The sequence below is a fragment of the Phoca vitulina genome, unplaced genomic scaffold, assembly GCF_004348235.1.
Source record: "Phoca vitulina isolate PV1807 unplaced genomic scaffold, GSC_HSeal_1.0 scaffold9, whole genome shotgun sequence".
NCBI lineage: Eukaryota > Metazoa > Chordata > Mammalia > Carnivora > Phocidae > Phoca > Phoca vitulina.
Window position 1 is genome coordinate 15,446,017 of NW_022589712.1, and position 20,000 is coordinate 15,466,016.

The 20,000-nt window shown below is 42.4% G+C and overlaps 1 protein-coding gene across 3 annotated transcripts in view; it reads right to left on the reverse strand.

Moving 5' to 3' along the window:
* AKAP12 (A-kinase anchoring protein 12) overlaps positions 1 to 20,000 on the reverse strand; it is a 93,301-nt gene that overhangs the window by 50,085 nt on the left and 23,216 nt on the right. The window contains exon 1 of one of the 3 annotated variants that reach the window (XM_032407656.1): positions 16,141 to 16,490. The exons of the other annotated variants lie outside the window; for them this stretch is intronic. Within the exon in view, the coding sequence (XP_032263547.1) occupies positions 16,141 to 16,188 (48 nt within the window). The 5' untranslated portion in view covers positions 16,189 to 16,490. Of the gene's footprint in view, positions 1 to 16,140; positions 16,491 to 20,000 lie in introns of those variants that run through there. 3 annotated transcript variants of the gene reach the window in all.

Genomic DNA, 20,000 nt, shown 5'->3' on the forward strand with positions numbered 1-20,000 from the left:
TTATTTTGTAAAGCCTTCAACTATTAGGTGTATAAGGACTGATCTGCAGACAACATATCTTGTATTTGTTTTAAGATAAGCAAATAAAATATAAAAATTAAAATTTGACAAAATAAGATTGGGGCGCCTGGGTGGCTCAGTCAGTTAAGCATCTGCCATTAGCTCAGGTCATGATCTCAGGGGTCCAGGGGTCGAGCCCAGGGGTGGGCTCCTTGCTCAGCAGGGAGTCTGCTTCTCCCTCTTCCACTGCCCCTCCTCCTGCTCATACTCTCTCTAATAAATAAAATCTTTTTAAAAACTATGTATGTATTTGTCAAAATAAGATTAGTAAAATGTTGATCACAGCTGAAACTGGGTGATAGGTACATGGGTGTTTATTATACTATTCTATATTCCATGAATTTAGAAAGGATGCAAGGTAATCCACAAAAAAAAGGAGCCCTTTAAACTTGGAAGGCTTTTTAAAGAGAGAAAATGACCTGCTTCTCAAGTTTCAGAGATACTGTCAAAACGTTGCACCAAAAGCTCTTCAAACCACATGAAATTGAGAAGACTATATCCCTGGGACAGGAGTGATTCTAGTGACCTCTAAAAATAAGATGTTTTCAGGGCGTCTGGGTGACTCAGTTGGTTAAGCGCTGACTTTTGATTTCAGCTCAGGTCGTGATCTCAGGTTTATGACATCAGGGGCTCCCCGCTCAGCGAAGGGTCTGCCTGAGAATCTCTCTCTCCCTCTGCTCCTCACCCCTCCCATCCCACTTGCACGCAAGCTTTCTCTCTTTCTCAAAATAATAATAATTAATAAGATGTCCTTATCTCTGAGAAATGACGTTTGGAGATCTCTTTCTGATCCCGATTTTCTTCCTAAAGAGGCCCTCCTATAAGGCAGCAATTTCATCTCTTAAAATACTGATGCCCCGAAGCATCTGATCTTTAAATAAAACCTCTGCTTGCTTTTAATTTCATGCTATGTCTTCCCACTCATCTATTCAGCAAAACAAAACCAACAAACAAAAAAAATATCTCCTTACTGGTTATTGACATTAAACAAGACTGAGTTCATCTGAAGACCCAGAAAAGGGGGTGGGCGTCTCATCACCGTCATCTAGAGTCAATGTGGCTCTCTTCCCTCCAGCCCCAAGTAAAGAAAACACACACTCTGACTAATCATGCTTTTGAAATTTCAATGCTGACTATCTAAGTAATGTTTCTGGAATATGATCTGCACAGCACATGAGCTTGTGGGTCCTTAAATGCCACTTAGTGAAGGGTATTTAATACCAAATAGAGTCTCTGGCCACTGTCTACAAATCTCTGATTTCCCTCTTTTTTTTTTTTTTTAAGCAGTATTCACCTTTATGATTTCCCTATTTCTTGTAATTTTCAGGAAAATTCATTAAAATCCTTAATGTAGTTTCAGGAGGAATAGCCCAGAGTCACCCCTAGACATGAGAAAGAATGAAAGTTGGGGCACCTGGGTGGCTCAGTCGTTAAGCTCTGCCTTCGGCTCAGGTCATGATCCCGGGGTCCTGGGATCGAGCCCCGCATCGGGCTCCTTGCTCGGTGGGAAGCCTGCTTCTCCCTCTCCCACTCCCCCCGCTTGTCATTCCTGCTCTCGCTGTCTCTCTCTCTGTCAAATATTTGACACCCAGGTGCCCCACCTTTTGTTCGCTTAACGACTGAGCCCCCCAGGTGCCCCAATAAATAAAATCTTAAAAAAAAAAAAAAGAGAAAGAATGAAAGTGAAGAGAGACCCATGAAAATCACTAGTTAATGCTTTTAGCATGCAAAATTAATTTAATTCAACTGAATGCTAGTAATCAAGAAGTTAAAAATAGAAAATAATAGATCTCATATTTTTATGTAAATCCCAAGGCCTTGGCCACTGCAGGTGAACTCTATTCGTAATGTTAAGTACAAACTAGGCCTTTAAATCTCGATGATCAGCATTTTTCAAACTGGTATCCAAGAATATTAATACTCTAGGTCTATCAATAGCAGTGTGCCAGGCATTACCTCAGTAGTATTCTGGGCTCAAATCATCTGGGAAAAACTCTGATCTAGTGCAGTCCTCAGTGTGCGCTCTGAATCTCTAAGGGGGAAATCATTTTAACATTTTAAGATTTTATTTTTAAGTAATCTCTACACCCAGTGTGGGGCTCGAACTCACAACCCTTAGATCAAGAGTCACATGCTCTACCGACTAAGCCAGCCAAGTGCCCCCACTGTAGCATTTTCTAAAACGGACTTGCCCACTGAACCCTTGAGTCCCATCTATTAACAGCCCTTGTAACTAAAGACACCAGGGTAAATGCAATATGTTTTTTCAGCCAGATATTCCCGTACTTTAAAAAGTTACAGTTGTTTTAAAAAATATTAAAGATCTTCAGTTCTCTGGGAAAGTATGTGAAAGAAAACAGAGCTCTAAATCTGGTGAGGTGGGAGATCCACCATGCTGATTTCAGACAAAGGGAATTTATAAGATCTCTGCTTGAGATGAGGGAAATAAAAAGTACCACCTACCAACTACAGCAATTCACTGTGTGAAGAGGGTCTACCAGAATCCCAGTACATGAAAGGCCTACCTGGCAATGTTTGGAGCTCCCGCCACATTTAGGTCTGTATCGTACTGAGGACAGAGATGCTCCATAAAACAACAAAAAGAAACATGTGAATCCTAGACACCACCAGCATCCTCCTGTGTGCAAACTACACGCTGGAAATGCAGGACATGAGGCATTCCAGGTGTTCTCCACCCCAAAATGTGCCTCATCTAGGTGGTGGTCCTAACACCCCTGGCTAAGAACCACAACTCAGCCTCGTAGAATCAGAACAGAACTCTTAAGGGTTCAACTTTAACTGTGTTCTTCCCCACCAGCCCCCCACCCCGACTTCCCTTTAACCAAGAAAAAATGATCCTACTTACGTCGGATCACTGATACAACCTTCCTGATACAGATACTCAAGTGAACCATGGTTGAACCGGTGTGTCCACTTGGGGAAACAAACTAAGCAACCCAACAATTCAAAGTTGTGAATTAACCACTTTCAGGTTAATTACTTTCTTGTTAAGCTTCCAAGCAATGCTGAACTTGCATGTTTAACTGTAGTAGGTACTTCACATCTATTGGTTACTTATTTGACTGTGGACTCTCCAGATCTGGCCAAGTTAGACACCTCAGGATATGGTTCCCTAAAGCATTATTTTCTAGTGTAATGACACATATTATGAATGTCTAAGACAGGTTATTTTCCCCCCTCTGAGTTGTTGCACCTGCAAGATATACAAGGTAAATCAAATGCTTGCCATATGGACGACATAGGCCCCTGCAGATCCCAAAGGCAAAATAATCAAAGTATTACTATGAAGAGAACAATGAACATGAGTAGCTTAAAAGCACAAGATTGGGGGCGCCTGGGTGGCTCAGTCGGTTAAGCGTCTGCCTTCGGCTCAGGTCATGATCCCAGGGTCCTGGGATGGAGCCCCACGTCGGGCTCCCTGCTTGGTGGGAAGCCTGCTTTTCCCTCTCCCACTCCCCCTGCTTGTGTTCCCTCTCTCGCTGTCTGTCAAAAAATAAATAAAATCTTTAAAACAAAGTGTTCTGAAACATTTCTGACTATTTTCATGCCTTGTTCCTTTTGAGTCCCTGTACCAGAGTTCATACTCGTTTGGTTTGTGGTAGATGCAGAAGTCAAGATCCCAATTCCCACTTCATCCTATACACCATGTCACATTCAAGTCATTACTGTGGTTAAGATCCTCTCAAGGGGATCTGTTCTTAGGTAGCAAAATATTCTATCACATCCTTGCTTAGGAATTCAATAATCCAAAAAAATTCTGAAATCCACTGCATGCCTTAGAAAGGCTAACTAGCTGGGCGCCTGGGTGGCTCAGTCGTTAAGCCTCTGCCTTCGGCTCAGGTCATGGTCCCAGGGTCCTGGGATCCAGCCCCGCATCGGACTCCCTGCCCGGCGGGAAGCCTGCTTCTCCCTCTCCCACTCCCTCTGCTTGTGTTCCCTCTCTCGCTGTCTGTCAAATAAATAAATAAAATCTTAAAAAAAAAAAAAAAAAAGGCTAACTCGTTTCTTAGCCTGACAGATCAACAGTTTTGACAAAGGAGAAAACCAGCATTATCTCCAGTAAAGTTTAGATTTTAAGCTTCAAAACACCTTTAGGTGCTAATATTATTTCTAATCAAAGATGTATCCCTATGACATGAGCTTCAGTAACTTCAGAGAGGGAGTAAGTTATGAAAAATTTGCAGCACCAAATTTTGCACAATCAACTCCAATATCCAAAATAATATACACATCTGGGATTGAGTGAGTGTCTAGTGGTAGCAGCCCATCACCTATATATACGTAGGAGGGAAGGCAGAGATGGAAAAGTGGGAGACACACGAGGGGGTCTTACAAGAAGCTCTTCTCCCATCCTGATGAAATTGTTCAATTGCTTGTTCTAAGCAGCTCAAGGCAGCACAAATTCCCACCTCTTGCAGGTTCCACCCCAGTGTATGGAAGTGAGAGTAAGTTTACTGCAAGCTTTGCCCAACCTAAGTAATACTTAATTAGAAGCATAACTGAGGTCAAAGTTAAATAACATACATTATCAGTATGCAAATCTAGTGGCTGTACTAGTAGCCTTTGAACTACATTGTTTAAAATAACCGATGACTAAAATCCAGGTGGAGCGAATTTATTGATCACTGTTGCCACTTCAGTTCTAAGTCTGTGCTCCCTTTGACTGAAAGAAAATGAACACACAAAATTGCCTGTCGAATGAACTTAATTTCTAAAGATGGCCCATCTAAGATAATGTGATTTACCAAAGAACCGACAACCGCTATCCCACAATGTTCAACTCCAAATTATTTTTAGCATGCAATCCCCGAAAAAGATCCTGACAGAGACTAGAAAAGCAACACACTGCTATTCCAGAGCGCGCCGGGCTGTGTTTGCCACAGAGCGCATCTATGGCCTCCCAGGCTGAATTTTCAACTGCTTTTCAATTGATTAAACGTCTGCCCCACATCCGCTGCTTTCTGAAGCCTGCCAGGCAGGGGGTCCCACTGCCAGAGCCTCTCTGGCCCGGAGCTTTTAGGCTGGAAGGCAAAGCCCCTCAGCAAGGAAGCACGCGAGCGGGCCGGGGAGCACTATGTTAAGCCATCCGAGGGCTGTCCAGAAATGCCTCCTTCAATGGAAAAAAAAAAAAAAGCTAAAGAAAGTTTCCTATACACCGTGGCATGGATTTTTTCATAAAGTTATTAAACATCTAGCTCTGATAATGGACTTGAAGACGCCATTTTGGAGAATCCATTTAGGGTTGGGGGATGGTTAATAGCAGAATTAAAATGATAAACTGAAATGGGTTTCTCTGACGTGTGGGCTTTGCTCGGTACTCCCCGGAGTTCAGCCGGCTGGCTGCGGACCAAAATACAAGTGATGTGAACGCAGTCCCGCCGGGCCTGAGCACAGCCGGTGTTTAACAGGAAAGTCTGCTCGCAGTCAAACAAAGACAGCCGCGGCCCACAGATTCAGAAAAGGCAGGTGATGGCAAGACCACTCCCTTAACTGGTGAAAATGCTCTAGCACCCAGCAGGATGGCGTAATGCAGTAAATGGAAGGGCATGGGCATCCCAGCAAGCCTCCTTTATCAGCCGTGAGACATCTGAGCACATTTCTCATCCTGAGCCTACAAAGTGGGGATGACACCCCATCCCGATGAAATCAGCATCTGGGGGAATGGTACCCAGGTATTCGAAGTTTCCAAAGCTGCTCAGGTGATTCCCAAGGGCAACCACGGTCCCAGCGTCAGGACACTGACCACAGCAGACTGACCGCTGGTGAACAGGGACACTGGCTTCGGTCATTTGCCGCAACTGGAAAACAGCCCTCAAAGGGAAAACACATCAGAATGCAGGTGAGTTTGTGGGACGTAAGTTTACAGGCACAGGGACTCGGTTTCCCTGCAGGTAAGTTTACGGGGGGGGGGGGGGGGGGGGAGGGGGAAGAGGTAAAAACAAGAAACTGATGAAGGTGGGGAGGGAAGCGGAAAGGGAAAGTGGCATTTCATAAAGACAGTGAGGCGGCCTCACTGCCTTAGCGCCAGGGATCAATCAGCTTGGCTTGAACTTTTCCTCTGCTATGGATTTAAGAGTGGAGGCGGGGTAGAGGTGAGGTGGGGGGGGCGGGTGCAAGAGAAGAGAGGACAGCAGGCACTGCTTTTCACGTCCGGCCGGCCAGCCAGCCCGACACTTGGCTCATCACGGTGTCCAGCTGGCGCAGCCGTGGTATGCTGGAAGGATCAGTCACCCAGCCCCCTTACCGGGGGCTCAGCACAGACAGCATCTCGGCCTCCCAGACACTGCCCGGTAATCCTGTCACCCAAATGGCCTTGATCAAGCTACCGGGACTCACGGAGAAGGAACACCATGATTCTAGGTCCCATAAGCATGCAAAGACACTAAAATATTTTTTTTTTCCATAAAGAAATAGTGACTATTCTAAGCACAGGTTTATATTGGTTGATGTGTTTCTTCTGTCAACAGTAAGCATCCAAGTAATCTTGTTCAGATGCCTCTTCCCAAGCCCTGCCTTCTGGACGAAGGAAAAGATATTAAAACAAAAACAAAACTGCCTCAAGCCCTAAACATACTAGTCATCGTTGTTATCCAAGGAATAGAGTCACAATCCAGGTGACACAACACACGTCTCTGCAAGTTAGGCATCTCTCGGTCTTTGTTCTGCATGAGCTGAGACAAGCCTATTAATAAAACCTGGAGAAGGAAGCGACATCTGGGATGCCCCTCTGCCCTCCCATTACAAAATCAAGCCCCCACAGTATCTATACTCAAGAGCCATCATGCTTCTTTTCTCTAGGTAAATCAACTGGCTTAGACTGCATTAATAAAGACATTCTAACAAAGACAACACCTAGATAGAAATATGGCAGCTCTGCAATCTTTTCTTTCCTATGAAGATTTATTTTAGAGAGAGAAAAATAGAGAATGTGTGTGTAAGTGGGGGGGAGGAGCAGAAGGAGAGAGAAAGGGAGAGAGAGAGAATCTCAAGCAGACTCCCTGCTGTGCGCAGAGCCCCATGCAGGGCTCGATCTCACGACCCTGAGATCATGAGCCACCCAGGCACCCCTCCTGCTTATTTTCCTGGTTTTTAAAAATTTCTCAAAGTTCTTAAATAAGTTACACTGCACATACACCGACTTTCTTCTCAGGATCTACCTAACTCTACTGGAAGGTGTTTCTAAAAAGTAGACATCGTGAAAAGCTTTATCACTGGCAAAGCCCTATGAAAAGCACACCAACTACACGTTTCTGTTGTTTGCTTGCTTGCTTGCTTGATTTTGCTACCCAATTTATTCCCTCATACTTCTGCTTCTGATACATACAGAGTGGTCAGAATATTCACTAATATATAAGCAAGCACTCTAAAACGCATTACCTAATTACACTCAGTCTGGCTAAGCAGTGAATTTGCAGAGAGACAAATCTGTATCACCATCTCCTCAGCAGGGGGTGGAGAGTATTAGCTTGCATCTCTTCATCTGCACTCATCGCTGGTAGTTAATTATTACTTGAATATAAGTGATCATATACAAGTGCATTTTCCAGTAAAAAGGGAATCCATTAACCTAATTTATAAATCATAAGTTAAACCTGTCAAAATAGCTTTTAGAGCTGCCAGCGATCATGGAGAACATGTAGTAATGCTCTTAATACCTTGATTTTTAGCTTTACAGGGGGACACAGAGCAGTGCTCATCCCCCACATAAACACACGCAAGGAGTCTTCCTGATTTAGGAGGCCGAAGCATTCATTTGGGAGGAAGTCACTCTGTCAAATGCAGACGTTGTTACCTCTGAATGGGTGTGATTAGGGTGGGGGGCAGTGAGACACAAGACAGAATTATCCCAAATCCAACAAAGATATGAATTAAATATTTCAGATCTTGGCAATCGTGAATTCTAACTACCAACTTTACAATAGCACTTAATTAATGTTAGCACCTATTGTTTGAAAAGTCAGTTTACACAGCGTGCTCGTGATTCTTTAATAAATTTGCACCCATCTCAGCTGGCTCCACCAGGCCAACAACTAGGGGATCTTGGTCAGGTCCACATTGACAGCTCTGGTTCTTGTTTGTTTTATTCTATTAAGTATAAACCCAGAACTCTGAGCTCTAACCTTCTAATCTCAGTCAGGACAAGCAAATGATCGGCTTTGACACCTGGACAGACAGAGTAGACTAGCTTGTTTTGTCCACAAATGCTTCAATAAATAACTAGCATCTAAACAGAGATGTCCAGGGCACCTGGGTGGCTCAATTAAGTGTCTGCTTTTGGCTCAGTTCATGATCCCGGGATCTTGGGATCGAGACCTGCGTCGGGCTCCCTGCTCAGCAGATTTCCTGCTTCTCCCTCTGCTTCTGCAGCTCCCCTTGCTTGTGCTCTCTCACTCTCTCTCTCTCTTAAATAAATAAATAAAATCTTTTAAATATAAAAAAAAAAGAAAGAGATGGCCAATTCCTTACCCACATGTCAAAAACCTCATAAGCAAAGTAAATGATTTCCAGAGGAAAATATTTTTTAAAGATAATAAAACATAATTTTATTTTTGCGATATACACCAGAGTGAAAGAACTGTAAGATTTTATTTATTTGAGGGGTGCCTGGGTGGCTCAGTCGTTAAGCATCTGCCTTTGGCTCAGGTCATGATCCCAGGGTCCTGGGATCGAGCCCCATGGCGGGTTCACTGCTCAGCAGGGAGCCTGCTTCTTCCTCTCCCTCTGCTGCTCCCCCTGCTTGTGTGCGCACTCTCTCAAATAAATATATTTGATTTTATTTATTTGAGAGAGTGCGCACACTAGCAGGGGGAGGGGCAGATGGAGGGGGTGAGGCAGAGAATCTCTGACTCACACTGAACATGGAGCCCGGTGCGGGGCTCAAAATCAGGGCCCTGAGATCATGACCTGAGCCAAAACCAAGAGTCAGACATTTAACCAAGTGAGCCACCCAGGCACCCCGAAAGAACTACATTAAAACGACATCATTCCAAAGGTATCACAACACTGAAAAGTATTATGAGGATGTCTCTCTCTCTCTGACCCTCATGAATAAAACAAACAAACAAACAAAAAAAAAACATTATAAAAAAAAGAAAAGTATTATGAGGATGAAAAGTAGATTTCAAACTTCATTTTCTCCAAAGTAACAGAGGCATCTATGCAAGATAGAGCTTAGGTTATTGTAAATGCCTTCTTTCCATCATTACACACATTCTCTAGTTCAAATGTCTTGTCTAAGCACAAAGAGTTTAGGGTCCTTTGAAAGGTGTTATTTTCCAATTTTATCTAACTTTAATCTACCCCCCCCCCCGTTTTGGTATAAAACAGATTTTTCTAAACCAGAGTAGATTACCAGACTAGTTACTGCAAAAAAAAAAGAACTTCCATTGTTTTAATATTCATTTGTCTCAAGTGTGTGTTTTATTCTTCTAAAAAAGCATCCTTTCCCTCTTTTTTTTTTTTTTAAAGATTTTATTTATTTATTTGACAGAGACAGACACAGCGAGAGAGGGAACACAAGCAGGGGGAGCGGGAGAAGCAGGACCCTGGGATCACGACCTCAGCCGAAGGCAGACGCTTAATGACTGAGCCACCCAGGTGCCCCAAGCATCCTTTTCCTCTTTTCCATAAACTCTCCATTGAGGATTAGAAGCTCTCTGGTAATCAGTAGTTTGAAAAAGATACACAGAAAATGAAATGCAGTTCTAATACGTACGATTACCTTCTGGCAAGGAAAAAATAGTTCAGTGGCAAACTCAATAAAGTGAATTACTGCCGAGACAGGAAAATATTACTTGGTATCCAATCATATAATAATGGCTGAAAAACAAATTAGCGAATGTCTTATAAAACTGTCCCCAGTGACTGCCTATGGGGAGATGGGGACAACATTCTGCTTTAATGGTTAAGTTTGTATGATGGAATTAGAATTAGTCTTACTTGACCCCAATACACTCCCCACTCTGTTGCTTCATAAATGACATTCTTCACACTATTTTTTTAAAGACTCTTTAAAAAAATTTGAGAGAGAGAGAGCACGTGGGGGGGAATGGGGCAGAGGGAGAGGCAGAGAATCTTAAGCAGACTCCACGTTGAGTGTGGAGCCCCACATGGGGCTCGATCCCACGACCCTGAGACCATGGCCTGAGCCAAAATCAAGGGTCAGACACTTAACTGACTGAGCCACCCAGGCTCCCATTCTTCCCACTATTCTTAAAGTAAGTTCATGGAATCTGGAAACCTAGACCACTACACACTCATACAGCTTTCTTGCATTCTGCTGTCCTTACTGACCTTCTAAGTTCAGTTTCCAAAGTCTCTGTATTAGTCAGCTTGAGCTGCTATAACAAAATACCACAGCCTGGGTGCTTGAACCAACAGAAATTTCTCACAGGTCTGGAGGCTGGGGAGTCCAATATCAAGGTGCAAGTCAATTTGATTTCTGATGAGAGCCTGCTTCTTAGCTTGTAAATGGCCACCTCCTTACTGTGCATTCACATGGCAAAGGAAGGAGAGAAAGAGAAAGACACACACACGCAATGAGTAGGAGCACTCTCTGGTGTCTCTTCTTATAAGGATACAAATCTGCTCAATCAGGTCCCACTCTATGACTGCATTTGACCTTGATTACCTCCTTATAGGGCCTATCTTCAAATACAGTCACATTGGAGGTTAGGGCTTCAACATATGAATTTTGAAGGGGATAGAATTCTTCTAGAGCAAAGAGTAATCACTGGAAGAAGCCACAAGGGAGGTTTCTAGGGCGCTGGGAATGTTCTACAAACTGACCTGGGAGCTCTTTACACACATTCATTTTCTTCTCTTTTTTTGTTTTAAAGATTTTATTTATTTATTTGACAGAGAGAGACAAGCAGGGGGAGTGGGAGAGAGAGAAGCAGGCTTCCCATTGAGCAGGGAGCCCGATGTGGGGCTGGATCCCAGGACCCTGGGATCATGACCTGAGCCGAAGGCAGACGCTTAACGACTGAGCCACCCAGGTGCCCCAACACATGTTCATTTTCTAAGAATCTGTCAAAGCTATACACTTGAGATTTGTCATGCTTTACTGGATGTCAGTTGACATAAGCAAACTTAAAAACCGCCCAAACCATCAGTCTGGCTGCAAAGTGGACAATGAAATGAAAGAAGCCAAGAATGGAGGCAGGGAGACTGGAAACAGGGAGGAGACCCTGGGAACGGCAATACCTAATCTGTCATAGATTTGAGTGAAGCCCACAGGACCTGACACTGGAAAATGGACTGCCGAATTGGAGGCTTGATTGTAAGTAAGAGTTTGAGTTCAGAAAAAACTCATCCTGTTCGTGGTTTCTAAACCTGGGCTTTGTCTTTATTCTCATTCTCTCCCACCTCCCCAGTTCTGTGGGGTTCCTTAATCTCTCGATGCCTGTTTTGGCCATTGATAGAAAGAAGCTTTACATGTTTGTATATGTTAAATGCTTAAGAAAGCACCTGACACATAGTAAGCATCCAGTTAATTTCAGCTATTAACATTACAAAGAACAAATCACTGCTTTTCTTGCCCTTTCCTTCCATTTGGCCCCAACAATTGGGCCATCTTTTCTTGATACTACTCCCTCCCAGGAAAGGAAGAACATCCTACGTGCAAGAACCTAGACACTTGGGGATCATCTTGGGCTTTTCTGCCCCTTGTTCATCCCCACACTGATGCACCATCAAGTCCCACCATTTTTCATGTTTTCAGTGCTGTCTGCATCCACTGGTTTCCGCTCTAGCTCAGGCATTAACACTGCACGTCTGATTTACTGCAGCCTGCAGCGTCCTGAGAGCTGACCCCCTGGTTTCCTTCTCGAGTTTTCCATCTGCCATGTGTCTCCCTTACTTCCTAAACCCTAACTCCTCACCATCTGTAGCAGCAGACGAAGCCCTCCTTTTAGAAGAGCCTCCACTTTCCATTTGCTCCCATTACTCTCCTTCCTAAAGGCTCAGTCTTGGGCTAATCAGGAAGAAATCCTCAATTTTGCCAGTCACCTCTGCACTTTTATGCAACATGAATGCGGCTATGCTGTGGGAAGCTAGCGACGGCTAAGCCAATAAGAAAACTCTATCAACTCATGAGGTTGGGGAGCCAGCACCTTACCCATAATACACACTTAAGTAAATTACTGAATTCACGTTTGACTAGCCCGAACGTCGAGAGTAATAACATAAAGTGGAGGAAGACAGCACCGATTGGATCAAGTCTACACGCAAGAGGGGAAAGGCAATTGCTTCAAAGAATCCCTATGAGCGATAACACCATTAGACTCAGGCCAAAGAAAGCCTCCTTTAGAGAGTCTCATTCTGGCCCTCCGCAGGCCCTCTCCTCCCTACAGGAACCAAGAGGAGAAATCTACCTGAAATCAATGTCTCACCTGCCCCGGGACCCAAGCTCACTGTGTCCCCAGGGCCTAGAAGCCAGCCAACGGGCATTTGTTATGATGGAGGTTGGGGGGGGGGCGGGCAGGCACAAAGCTGGACAATCACATGCATGTGCTGGAGGCCCCTCAAGGTGTAGGGTCAGCCAGGAGTGAGAAGACAGGCTGGAAGCGGATGCTGCCTGCATCACCACCTTCTGGCCTAGAAGGTCTAAGGCTCAGATTTGGCCTTCTTGGTCATTATGAAGGTTTAATTGTCAGGAAAGGAAATACAACATCTCATCTAACAGCTTATTAGCTTAATAGATTTATAATATTTTGACATGTGGTATGCGGATCCTCATTTATATTCTTGCCCTGGGCCCTGCAAATGTTAGGGGTGAGCTTATAGGAGAGCCAAATCCGGGTTATGACCAGTCCATGCCCTAAAGGGAAAAACACAGCCTGCTCCGTCAGACTAACCCCAGGGAGGTAAACCCGGGCATCTCTGAAGCCTGATCTCCAAGATGTCAACCCAGGGCTCCGCTTACTGAAGCTGTGTGACCTGAGGCAAGCCACCTCAGCGTTCAGAGTGTGCCTCAGTTTCCCCCATGAGGTTGTTGAGAGGATTACACAAGTTGGTATTTGTGAAGTGTCTGAAACAAGCCCTGCAACAGACTAAGCCCTACGTGTTTGTTGAATAAACAGCGTGTGTGGACAAAAGAAAGCAGCCACAAGAAACTGGGTCCCAACCTCATGTAGAATGCTTTACCCACCCAAACCCAAGATTCTGTGTTATCATCAGGACACGACAGGTTTAAGTCGGGACTGGGACCTTTGCCCGGAAACCCAAGCGAACACACTGTCGGCAAGAAAAAAAAAAAAAACTGGAAAATGCAGACAGCTGAGGGACTGCCTGCAAACGCAAAAATAGAAACCATGAGTTTTTAAGCAATAAGACCTTAATAGATAAAGTGGGCAATAAATGCCATTCATAACGTGAAATTAAACCAATAAATCAACAAACAGAAATACATCATCGGCTCTAATAAACTCAAGGAACGCAAAGAGCAAACTTAAGATACCATCCTTCGCCTGTCCAAGTAAACTCTACAGTATCAGTGATGTGGCAGTGAAATCTCAACACTTACCCGTTCCCAGGGGCATCGAAATTAGCATAACGTATAAAAGCATGCCCTTAACAGCCTTCTAGCCAATTCGAAGACTTACAAGTTAAGCCACTTATGTACTGGGGATTCAAATTCCTGTCTTGACTACAAAGCACAAGCTCTTCCCTATTCTGTCATGAAGCCTGGAAGCTCACCTTATAGAAATACACAGGAGGAGGGCCCAGAAACAAAGCCACTCCCTACAGAATGGAAATAGGCTGTCAGTGTGTTCACTGGCAACTAAAAAGAATGGCTTAGTCAACTGTCATATATGTAAATGACATGAAAACATAAGGAATTCTATAAATGAAAGCAAAATAGGAGTGTGTTAAGCTAACTGTAACCCAATAAAAATTCCTTTGCTTATAAATTCAATAAATTATATAACATGCATTGACATAAATATATATAAATTTAAAATTCATATGGCAAAATTGGGAGGGGGATGTTCTGAATATTTCATAAAGTATCTAATATTATAATATTTTTTAAAAAGAAGACAGTAAAATTATGGGACATCAGAGCGTGAAGGGTTCCTCTTCAAGATCTAGAATAGTTCCTCCACTACACTACTGAGAACCAAGATCTGAAGGAATGTAACTAGTCAAAGGTCACAGACCTTGTTCAGAATACAAATCACCCTAAAAAAAAAATCCCAGCTTCCAGGCCACTGTTCCCGTCTCCTTCTCTACCTCTACTTGAAAGAAAGAAAGAAAGAAAGAGAGAGAGAGAGAAAGAGAGAGAGAGAGAGAGAGAAAGAAAGAGAAAGAAAGAAAGAGAAAGAAAGGAGAGAAAGAAAGAAAGAAAGAAAGAAAGAAAGAAAGAAAGAAAGAAAGAAAAAGAAAGAAAAGAAAAAAGAAAACATGTTAATAAGATAATACTAGGGAATACAATCTTTTTAAGATTTATTTTACTCACTTTAGAGAGGGAGTGACAGAGTGTGTAGTGAGGGGCAGAGGGAGAGAATCTTCAAACTCCTGGCCCAGCGCGCAGAGCCTCACATGGGGCTCAATCCCACGACCTACGAGAGCATGACTTGAGCTGAAACCAAGAGTCAGACGCTTAACCAACTGAGCCACCCAGGGAACACAATCTTTTAAGACATTAGAATAACAAGAATCTTCCCAAGAGTTGGAATAGGGTTCTGGGTGTGGGCACTCTAGGCCGTTGAAGTAGTACAGACTGTAACGACACTCAAGGTCTGTTGTTCTTTTCAAATCCACTATATTTAAAAACTTACTGGAGGGTTTTAGAAAAGAAGCATGAGGTTTTGATAGAAAAACACTCCTAAACTCATTGTCCTAAGCTAAGTCATGAACTAGACATTATCATCTCATGACTCCAGCATCAGTAATATTGCAGAGAGAACGAGATCTCCAGCACATCTCTATTCAAAGAATGGACCCTTCCAAAAGCAAAATCCAACCGGATTGATGGTGCATCTTTAATAACGATAAACAGCACCTGGATTCTCCTTCCTTGTGAGTCTATCCACAGTCATACATCATAGACCCAATGATTATCTTCAACGTAGAAATTAGTATGAGGTTAATTTATGACATTTTCAATTATTGGACATGATACATTTTCATTATTGTAGATTTTAAATAAAATGTAAATGGGAAGGTGAACTTCTATCATCCCCCTTCCACAGTAGTACAAGAAACGTTTCTTCCCTACTAAATGCATACACGCATGCACACACACACTTGCACAGCTATTAGCTATTCCCTAAAGATCTGAAGAGAAAAGGCTTACCATGTCATGTAGCTCAGTGATGAAAGCTTTTTTTAATATTAGGAGACGCACCACTATCTGGCAAACCAATACAGTTGGAGAATAAATTCTTACAAAATCCACACATTACTCCTAAAATCTGTTCCTATGTATATTCTTATTAGCATTTAAAATGTCTTTTATGTTTGTTCAAAAAGAACAGAAGGGAAAAGCTAAAAAAGATGAGGATTTATAGCCCTGCTAAAATATAGTAAACCAAAGAAAATGGTTCAATAGGAGGAATAGTCTATTTGCAGTTTTAAGCCTTCTCATTTTAAGAACTAAGTGTGAAATTCATTTAATAAGTATCTATTGAGCGACTATTATCTAAGTATCAAATTTTGAGTTAAAGGCATTGAACAGGTATTGTTGCATATTATCTCAGTTCTATAAAGTTCTCCCTTGGTAACATCTAGACCTTTAGAGACAATATGCCAGAGACCTTGTTCCATCCATTCTGCATTTTAAAAACTCTTAAAGGGAAGATCCAGAAAGTGAGTTTTATCTCTATGGGTGTGGTTACCATAGGAATATTCCACCCCAAAAAGATAAAATCCAGGCTTTTTTTTTTTTGAAATTAAGAGCACACATATTGCTTAGTAAAGCATTCCAGTCTCCATGACATTTATAACTGTCAAACATTTATCGCAGCCCCATCGGTTAATAACCATGTCCAGACATTTGTTCAACATCTCCATCTGCTCTGATGGAAATCTGGAGCCCCAGAGCACAGAACCCACCTTTAAACAGCTGCAGAAGTAATTACCCCTAGGAAAGGACGGATTCATTTTCTTCTGTATCTTCAAGATTTTCTAAGTTGTTGTACTTGTTTTTAGGTTTTCTTGTTAACTAAATGACCGTGAACAAGATCTGTTTTAAATGGCTTCAACTGTGTATGTGCCTGTGGACATGAACACCCGAAGAATTCCACCTCAAAAGTACTAAGAAAAAGCCAATCCTTCCACATCAATCCATAAAGGATAGTCTTTTAAAGCATAGGTTTCCTCGTACTCTCCTTTTAAACAGATACATCAATAAAAAGGGACAGAGAAATCAATGCATTCTCTCTTTCCTAAAGGCATGTGACTGTGATAAAACACAATCAGTGACTTCCTAGGGGGAAAAAGGTAAAAATAAATGATAAATAAGTAATAAGTTGCTCCAAATCCTGGCTCTGCAGGTGTATTGTGTGCTCCTCCAGCCACTCCCAGTCCCGCTGGCTTCCCTTTGTGTGAGGCTCGGGGAGGCTCCGTCCACGGGGAAATGCGCTGCACTGACTGCAGAGTGGGTGTGAACCGTATCCCTTCCCCCGCCAGGACTGCTGACAAAGCTAACTCGGTGTCATTAGCCATCCTTCTCCATTCCACTAAAGCCCTGAGCTAAAACAGAAAGACGCAATCGAATGTATTGGCACCTATAAAAATGTCTTAATCACTTGCAAACATGAAGCAAACCCTTGCAGGAAGATGTGTACGTTTTCACCTCTTTCCTGGCTCTCCTAACGAGCCTTGGCAAAAATGACTCCCACCAGAACACCAAGCCATGAAAATCAGCTTTTACGGTTTTAGCTTTGCTACATTTACATTTTGTTCAAGATTTAAAAGGTCTCGGGGAACCTGGAAGGGAATAAAATACAAAATGTATTGTTTAACTCTGCCAATTGTATTTCACGGTCTGTTTAGGCTCAACACTACCATAATTCTGTTTATACACAAAATTTCGTCTGATCAGTTTGTTCATGGTCAGTGGTATCATCTATTAATAATTATGTTCAATCTAATTTTTATTATTTACTAGCTATTTTCTTCCTGCAAAGATGAATGTTAACCAATTAAACAAAAGCAGTCTAGATGTCTAGATAATTAAGAGTTTTCCAAGTCAGTGAGGTATCCTAATGGTTTAAAACAGCCTTTCTGCAATCCCACACTAGAGTAGAAAATATAAATGTACAACTTGGCAGGTAAAAAAAGGGTATGTAGGTGGTCCTGTTGAGACAGATGGCAGGAAAATAATTCTATAAAATCTTACTTCTTCCAGGGATAGTATAAAAAAATTTTAATGTTCAAATTACTAAATCAATATAAAATGTGTAAAGTATTCTGATAAAAAAAAAACCTGTTAATGATTCATTCAAAGGACTTCTACAGCAAAATGTGAACTTTAGCAATGTGATATCTCCTATGAGTGAATTTTTAAGGAAAGATCCCAGTCAAGCTGTTTTTTTAATAACACCTTCTTGGAGGGTAGGTTCCTTTTTCCAAAATCTATTCAACAGTTTTGTTCCCTTTTCTTGATGTAAAATGGACATGCATTCTTTTTTTTTAAGATTTTATTTGAGAGAGAGAGAGAGGGCACAAGCCAGGGGGAGGAGCAGAGGGAAAGAGAGAAACAGACTCCCCACTGAGCAGGGAGCCTGTCGCGGGGCTCAATCCCAGGACCCTGATTATGACCTGAGCCGAAGGCAGAGATGATTAACCGATTAACGGATTAACCAGCTGAGCCACCCAGGAGCCCCTGGACATGCTCTGAGGGCTCAAACACTGGAAACCTCAAACATGAGGGGCACTGTCCAGCTCTGGATCCTCTCATTTGCAAAATCTCTGGCCTTCCAAATGTCTTCCAGACGCAGCAGGTGAAGAGCTAGAAAAAAGACCTACCTCCACTTATCCTTGTTGTGAACACAAAATGGTGGTTAGTATAACACAATCAGCATATGGGTCAAACAGGTCTGTGAGAACTGGCTTAGAAATATTACCTCCATTTTTATACCATGTTGCTATGAAGCAGAGTTTGTTTTTTAATGTGTTTGAAGCTAAACATTATAAAAGTGTGAAATGATCTTTCATTCTCTAAGTACATACAAAAGAGATAATGGCTGTGTTAAGTTTGAACCTCTACTTTTTTTTTCCTGCTACTTTTTAATCTTTTTACAATTTCTAGTTTCCATATTTTACAATGATTAAAGACCCTTACCTGGTCAGGTACAGAACTTCTAACTCACAACTTCTTTTAGGAAAAAAAAAGAACATTTCTGACCAAAAAAAATTTCCAGGATGCCTGGGCGGCTCAGTCGGTTAAGCATCTGCCTTCAGCTCAGGTCATGATCTCAGGGTCCTGGGATCAAGTCCCGCATGGGGCTCCCCTGCTCAGCAGGGAGCCTGCTTCTCCCTCTGCATGCCGCTCCCCCTGCTTGTGCTTTCTCTCTCTCTGGCAAATAAATAAAATCTTAAAAAGAAAGAAAGAAAGAAAGAAACATAACTGAATGAAATTTGACAACCTTGAGGAGACCCTGGATCCAGTTTTTCAAATGCAGTATAAAACCCATTTAAAGAATAACAGGTGAAGTCTGAATATGGACTCTATGTTAGATGATATCATTACATTAGTGTTAAATCTCTCAAGTGTGATAACGGTACTGTGGTCAAGAATGAGGAATTTAGGGCGCCGGGGTGGCTCAGTTGGTTAAGCGACTGCCTTCGGCTCAGGTCATGATCCTGGAGTCCCGGGATCGAGTCCCACATCGGGCTCCCTGCTCAGCAGAGAGTCTGCTTCTCCCTCTGACCCTCCTCCCTCTCATGCTCTCTGTCTCTCATTCTCTCTCTCGCAAATAAATAAAATCTTAAAAAAATAAATAAATAAATAAATAATAATAAAAAAAAGAATGAGGAATTTATTCTTACAAGTCAGTGCTAACCTCTTTCCAAGTGAAGCATTCTGATGTCTAAGAGTTCAACAACAAAAGGATACAGAGAAGGAAAACAGATCTGGCAAAATGTTCATTCTGGTCAATCTTAAATTGCTTCTGTATATTTGGTGAGAAACATATTTAACCAACAGAAATTCTCACACCATTACCCGCTTCCCACCATGAAAATATTTTATTATTTAAGCAACTCCCCCATCTACACAGAGAACTTCTTCATAGATAAGAGCTTAACAGTCAGGGCTGTAAGGACCATTTTTCAGAAGCCAGGGGTGCACTACACACAAGGTTCACGTGGATTCATCATGGTGTTTGTACACACATTCATTCAGAAGGCATCTTTAATTTTTAGCTTTGCATGAGTGAATTAGAATACTGGAAATTTAGTTCCCTAAAAACAAAACAGAACCCTCTTACATGGCTGGTGGGAAAGGAAAATGGCACAGCGGCTTTGGAAAACAGTGTGTTAGTGCCTCAGAGAGTTACACAAAGAGTTAACACATAACCCTGCAATTCTACTCCCAGAGAAAAGACGTATCCACACAAAAACTTGGACACTAATGTTCATTCCAGTATTATTCATAATAGCCAACAAGTAGATGCTCTTGCTCTCTCTCTCAATCTCTCTCTTTGGGATAAATAAATAAAATCTTTTTGTAAAGATTTTATTTATTTGAGAGAGTGTGAGAAAGCGAGTGAGAGAGAGAGAGAGTGAGCAAGGTGAGTAGCAGAGGGAGACGCAGGCTGACGTGGGGCTCGATCCCGGGACTCCGGGATCACGACCTGAGCCGAAGGCAGCCGCTTAACCGACTGAGCCACCCAGGCGCCCCTGGAATAAAGAAATAAAATCTTAAAAAAAAAACAAAAACAGGAACAATTAATACTCTTTCAGCAATT